This window comes from Lagenorhynchus albirostris, chromosome 10 (genome assembly GCF_949774975.1).
Source record: "Lagenorhynchus albirostris chromosome 10, mLagAlb1.1, whole genome shotgun sequence".
NCBI classification, from domain to species: Eukaryota; Metazoa; Chordata; class Mammalia; order Artiodactyla; family Delphinidae; genus Lagenorhynchus; species Lagenorhynchus albirostris.
Window position 1 is genome coordinate 45812520 of NC_083104.1, and position 6958 is coordinate 45819477.

General features: G+C 49.8%; 1 protein-coding gene across 1 annotated transcript in view; it reads left to right on the forward strand.

Moving 5' to 3' along the window:
• The window catches only part of GASK1A (golgi associated kinase 1A), a 50094-nt gene extending 46440 nt beyond the window's left edge, over positions 1-3654 (forward strand). Inside the window, exons 3-5 of the mRNA XM_060162277.1 lie at positions 270-392; positions 2417-2520; positions 3139-3654. Coding sequence (XP_060018260.1) covers positions 270-392; positions 2417-2520; positions 3139-3349 — 438 coding nt within the window. The 3' untranslated portion in view covers positions 3350-3654. The remainder of the gene's footprint in view (positions 1-269; positions 393-2416; positions 2521-3138) is intronic.
• Positions 3655-6958: the final 3304 nt, after the last annotated feature.

Consider the following 6958-nt stretch of genomic DNA (forward strand, 5'->3'; position numbering starts at 1 on the left):
CCCAGGCAGACAAGACAGTCAGCCCCAGGCTGGAGCTCAGGGCCAGTGGCAGAGATTAAGCAGTGAATGTTGGGTGGAAATCCACGCAGTGTGAGCAAGCAGTCCTGGTGCAGGGCAGGCTGGCTGAGGAGCAAGCAGAAGCCCCGTCACAGCCGGAGGCCAGCAGCAGAGCTGACCAGCGCCAAGATCCCTGAGGATGGCCCCCAGTGTGTGGCCCCAGGGCTCCGGCGGCCCTAGTGCTGGGCCCTCAGAGGACAGTGTCCCCGCAGGTCCATGACCGCCTGGATCGCTATTGCTGCGGCTTCGAGCCCGAGCCCTCGGACCCCTGTGTGGAAGAGAGGCTCCGAGAGAAATGCCGGAACCCGGGGGAGCTGCGGCTGGTCCACATCTTGGTATGTCCCCAGGTCGCCCCAGACTCAGGTCTTCCTGTCTCCATCAGCAGATGCTGTTCGCAAGTGTCAGAGATCACGTGACCTTGGGGTGTCCCAATCCTGTTCTTTTCAGCAGCAGAACCCTTTAAATGTTTTCAGGAAGCCTTAATATATAGAACTGACACAGGTGGAACTTTGAGGATGTGGTTTAGGTAGGTATGGGGTGTGGGCTGGAGCTGTTGTCACTAACTCCTCTGAGCCCTGAAGACTCCGGGGACGCCCTAAGGCTCCAGGAAGCAGAGTGTAATAACTGTGTGTCTAGTAGGGTGTCCTCAATGTGCCAGTAAATATGGAAATTGGGGCCTGGAGCGGGGAAGGGGGTTTCCCAAGCTGCATGTCTGGTTGGTGGCAGTGACAGGGCGCTCTCCTGGCCCCTGATGGCTCACAGGCTGGGGCTGTTGGAGGAACACTGTGCTGCCTCCTGTGAAAACTACAGCCCAGGGTGGGAAGCCGTGTGCCGTGGCCATCGATGAGAGGCTGGTGGGGCAGAACAGCCGCTTCTCCTGCACGAGGAGCAAAGTGCCACCCTAGGGAGGGGCTGCTCTGTCTTCCCCCAGTGAGGCTGGTGTCCTCACCGCCTCACCTTGGCCAGCTGCTTTGGACGGTAGCCGTCAGATGCTGCCCTGGGCCGAGCGTCAGGCAGCCCCACCAGCCCGCAGGCCAGGGCTGCCTCATGGTGCTGCTGGGTGGTGGGAACTCTCCCTCCCCTGCCCCATAGCCACCTCTCTCCTTCCCCAGTAAAAGGCAAATATTCCTGGGAGAGGGAGGGCTTTTATATCCATCCTTTCCCCCTGGTGGGCAGCTGTCTCACACATCCTTCCCGATATCAGTTTTTGGAGGGAGGAGTCATTGAGTTTCGAGAAATAGATGATCCCTGGTGTGTGCAGGGGGGTGAGAGGTAGAAGAAGCAGAGAGAGGGGAAGCTGAGGTCCTGAAGACAAAAGTTCATAATTTAAGCCCAGGTTGCTGAAGAGAATTATGGGAAACTACCAGGGAATCTTGGCAAATGTGTAAGAACGGAGTGTGTGCATGGAGGTGGGAGCCAGAAGAGATGGCCTCCTGTTCCCACCATACCAGAGTTTTAAGGTGCTAAAGAATTCCCTGCTGCTGATTTCAGTGTTTGTTTTTTGTTTTTGCGGTACGCGGGCCTCTCACTGCTGTGGCCTCTCCCGTTGCGGAGCACAGGCTCCGGACGTGCAGGCTCAGCGGCCATGGCTCACGGGCCCAGCCGCTCTGCGGCATGTGGGATCTTCCCGGACCAGGGCACGAACCCATGTTCCCTGCATCGGCAGGTGGACTCCCGACCACTGCGCCACCAGGGAAGCCCTGATTTCAGTTTTGAAGAGTTTTCGGAGGCCCTAAAACTGTGGGGACAGAGGATGGGCAATGCTACCTGAGGATGGAGGGTGTCTTGTGTCCTCAGTGATGCTCAGGGGAACGCCTGGGACAGGGGCACAGGGCGCACGTGGGCGAGCATACGTGTGTGAGGGTGTACATGTACGATACATCCCGCAGCCTCAGCCCCTGGGTGGGCTACCTCTGCTCCTTCCCATTTCCACCCGTGCTCCTCAGCCCTTCGGCCACCAGAACAGGAATCAGTCCCTCTGCCTTGCAATTTTGCAGAAGGTGCTGTGGCTTTTGGCTACGGGTCCAGGTTTGAACCAGCCAGCTACTGATTAGCTGTGTGACCTTAATGCAAATTACTTCTTTGTGCCTCTGTTTCTGTAAAATGAGGCTAATATCAGTGGCCACCTCCCAAGGTTGCTGGGAGGGTTCACTGAGAGGGTGCCTGGATGTCCTAAGCACGGCAGCGGCATGGAGTGAGCTCACTGCTCAGTGCGAGGGGACCATCTGGGCGAGTAGCAGGCTGGGTGGTGGGACTGACAGCTCAGGGCTCCCCAAGCTGCTGAGCCCTGACAGAGTCCAGGGGCACCGGCTAGGCTGCTCCCTGACTCTCCTCTGTCTCTGTCCATTTCTTGCCTGAGGTCCGGAGCAGTGATCTCTCTCATCTGGTCTACATCGATAACGCCGGCAACCTTCAGCACCCGGAGCACAAGCTGAATTTCCGGCTGCTGGAGGGCATCGACGGGTGAGGGTCAGAGCGGTTGGGTGGAGGTTCAGGGGCTGAGGCTTGATGGCCCTGCTGTAGACCTTGAACTGTGGCTCCAGAGAAGCCCACAGTCCCTCAGACAAAAGCTGCTGGGTGAGCCTCAGAAGGGGGTGAGGAGTCCTGGGAAAGCTGAGGGGATACAGCCAGCAGGCCCTTCCAGTCCATGATGGGCTGCCCCCTCCCCAGTATCCAGAGGGCCTCCAGGCCCTGCACAACATGGGCTGCCCTGCTGGGGAGTGGGCAGGCTGGCCCTTCCCTGGCAGGGAGCTAGCCTGGGAGACACCTTCCCTGCTCACACCTGCAGCGGCTGGGCCTTCCTCGGGTTCCTCCTCATTTCACCCGGGCCAGCAGAGTGGATTCACCCGCCCAGGGAGGTGGGACCCATCGAAAGCTCTATCCCCTGCCTGCTGTCACAGCAGAGCGGGTGGAAGGGTTCCTGGATAACTAGTCAGCAGGTGGCCCCGGAGACTTTGCGGGCTGGCTTTGCGGGCCCCCAGCTGTGCAGGTTCTGGCCGACTGGCCTGGCCTTTCACGGCAACTCTCTGAGATGGCTTTTGCTCTTCCTTTCTGTTATGGGACCGGGGGACCTTCCTCCAGGTTTCCTGAGTCTGTTGTGAAGGTTCTCGCATCAGGGTGCCTACAGAATATGCTGCTCAAGTCGCTGCAGACAGACCCGGTGTTCTGGGAAAGCCAAGGCGGGCAGCAGGGCCTACGGCGGGTCCTCCAGACCCTGGAGCGGCGAGGACAGGTCCTGCTGAGCCACATCCAGACGCACAACCTCACGCTCTTCAGGGACGAGGGCCCGTAAGCCCCCCACGGTCTGGGCGGGACTCTCACCTCACTGCAGGGGGAAGAAGCGGGGGCATCTCACGACATGACCTGAGTGGATAAGTGCCCATCCTCACGGCCACATTTTCTTGGGTTTACCCGCCTTGAAGACAAAAGGGAAAAGCCAGAAATCAGGAGGGCACCATGGATTCCACAGGACGTGTCATCTGGTTGGGATGGTGGAGGAGGTGGTGGGTGTTGGGTTTTCAGTCTCATCACGTTCTTTTCTGCCTGCTCAGCCCTGGCTATTTACTCCCTTGCACCAATAAATACACAAGAATGTTCTATGAACTGCCCCAGGTACTGTAAAGTCGTGCGTTCCACATGCACATGCGGAGCTGGACAACTCTGTGTGTGTGTGTGTGTGTGTGTGTGTGTGTGCGTGTGCATGTGTAGAGGTGTGTAGGTAGTTGTGCACGTGTGGTATGTGTGTATGCCCGCATGCATACATGAGATGAGCCTGATTAAGGATCTTCACAGAGTTGTACTTGTGGCCCAGAACTGCTCTGGCTGAAAGTGAACTCAGGTCCAAGAAATGAAACACTAAGCATTTTGTCTTTATAGGCTTTAGATGGTCAATCCTTATTCACTTATGTTTTTGGTTTAAGAATTATGAAAGTAATACATGCTCACTAAAAACAGATTCATAAATAATAGAAGCATGTAAGATAAAAAGTGAGAGTTCCAGAAACCCCCTAGAGATGTGATACGCATTTTAGTCACACTCACACTGCATGCAAATGAAAATATAATAAAGTAGGATATCTTTGTTTGTCAACTCACTATTTGTACTTTACTATGTTTACTATGTTCTTTATCCGCCAACTGGGTTGACCCAATTCTTATTCATGACTGCATGGAACTCCCAGGCAGGGACGTGTCACATTTCATTTAGCTGTTCTCATTATGATGAACATTTAGATGGTTCAGACTTTTCACCTATTCTGCACAGTGCTGCCATGAACATCTTTGCATGGTGTGCAAGTATTTCTGCTAGCTAGGTTTCTATGGGTGGGTTTCTGCATCAAAGTATACGGGCATTCTTTATGTTCAGAGAGACTGCCGAATCCCCTCCAAAATGGTGGTGTCAATTTGCCCTCATACACAGAGGGTAGGGGACTTACTGTTTTCCCTACACCTCGTCAACACTTGCTATTCTCAAACTTTTTGTTTTTAATTCATCTGATAGGGAAACCTATTTCTAATTTTCATTTTTTATTGAAGTATAGTTGATTTACAATATCATGTTAATTTCAGGAATACAGCAAAGTGATTTGGTTATATATCTATAGTTTCAGATTATTTTCCATTATAAGTTATACAGGATATTGAACATTGTTCCCTGTTATACAGTAAATCCTTGTTGCTTATGAGTTTTATGTATAATAGTTTGTATCTGTTAATCCCAAACTCCTAATTTATCCCTCCCCATCCCTGTTCTCCTTTGGTAACTGTAAGTTTGTTTACTATGTCTGCAAGTCTGTTTCTGTTTTGTATATAGATTCATTTGTATTATTTCTCAGATTCCACATATAAGTGATATATAATATTTGTCTTTCTTTCTCTGGCTTACTTCACTAAGTATAATATTCTCTAAGTATAATATTCTCTAATATTCTCTATAATATTCTCTATCCATGTTGCTGCAAATGGCAATATTTCATTCTTTTTAAAAAAATATTTATTTATTTAGGCTGCACCAGGTCTTAGTTGTGGCATGTGGACTTCTTAGTTGCAGCATGCAAACTCTTAGCTGTGGCATGAATGTGGGATCTAGTTCCTCAACCAGGGATTGAACCCAGGCCCCCTGCATTGGGAGCATGGAGTCTTACCCACTGGACCACCAGGGAAGTCCCAATATTTCATTCTTTTTTATGGCTGAGTATTATTCCATTGCACATGTATACCACATCTTCTTAAACCAAATCGCCTGTTGATGGGCACTTGGGTTGTTTCCATGTCTTGGCTATTGTAAATCATGCTGCTCTGTACATAGCGGTGCATGTATTTTTTTAAGTATAGTTTTGTCTGGATATATGCCCAGGATTAAGATTGCCGGATCATATGGCAACTTTATTTTTAGTTTTTTGAGGAAACTCCGTACCATTCTCCATAGTGGCTGCACCAATTTACATTCCCACCAACAGTGTAGGAGGGTTCCCTTTTCTCCACACCCTCTCCAGCATTTGTTATTGTAGACTTTTTAAGGCTGGCCATTCTGACCAGTGTGAGGTGGTACCACACTGTAGTTTTTATTTGCATTTCTCTAATAATTAGTGATGTTGAGCATCTTTTCATGTGCCTGTTGGCCATCTGTATGTCTTCTTTGGAGAAGTGTCTTTTTAGGTCTTCTGCCCATTTTTTGATTGGGTTGTTTTTGTTGCTGTTGTTGTTGAGTTGTATGAGCTATTTTGGAAATTAAGCCCTTGTTGGTCGCATCATTTGCAAATATTTTCTCCCAGTCTACAGGTTGTCTTTTCATTTTGTTTATGATTTCCTTTGCTGTACAAAAGCTTGTAAGTTTGATTAGTTTCCATTTGTTTAGTTTTGCTTTTATTTCTTTTGGCTTGGGAGACTGACCTAAGAAAATATTGGTACGATTTATGTTACAGAATATTTTGCCTATGTTCTCTTCTAGGAGTTTTATGGTGTCATGTCTTATATTTAAGCCATTTTGAGTTTATTTTTGTGTATGGTGTGAGGGTGTGTTCCAGCTTCGTTGATTTACATGCAGCTGTCCAACTTTCCCAACACTACTTGCTGAAGAGACGGTTTTTTTCTTTTTCCCTTTTTTCCATTGTATATTCTTGCCTACCTCTGGATCTATTTATATTGTCTGATTTTTTTTCCTTCCACTGTCTCTTGATATCCTGGGAATTTTGGTTGAATGTCAGACACTGTGTATAAAATATTGCAGAAGCTCTAAATGGGCCTTTAGCTTATGGCAGGCAGGTAGAATTAGGAGAGATCGTTTTAATCCAATCACAGAATGGATTGGCTATCAGTCTTTATAAGATTTGGTTTACTTTTTTTTTTAATAACTTTAAAAATAATTTATTTATTTATTTATTTTTGGCTGTGTTGGGTCTTTGTTGCTGCATGCGGGCTTTCTCTAGTTGCTACGAGCAGGGGCTACTCTTCATTGCGTTGGCTTCTCTTGTTGTGGAACACGGGCTCTAGGCACGCGGGCTTCAGTAGTTGTGTCATGCGGGCTCACTAGCTGTGGCTCGTGAGGTCTAGAGCGCCGGCTCAGTAGTTGTGGCGCACAGGCTTAGCTGCTCCACGGCATGTGGGTTCTTCCCAGACCAGGGATCGAACATGTGTCCCCTGCATTGGCAGGTGGATTCTTAACCACTGGGCCACCAGGGAAGCCCTGGTTTACTTTTCGTTCACTTTTATTCCTAGGGTTGCAGGCCTTTAGGAGTTCCATTTGAAAGCATGAGGTGCTTACCAGAGTCTGTCTCTCTCTCTCTCTCCTTTTTTTTTTTTTTGGCTGGGCCATGTGGTGTGCGGGATCTTAGTTCCCCAATCAGGGATTGAACCTGCGCCCCCCGCAGTGGAAGCGTGGAGTTCTAACTACTGGACCGCC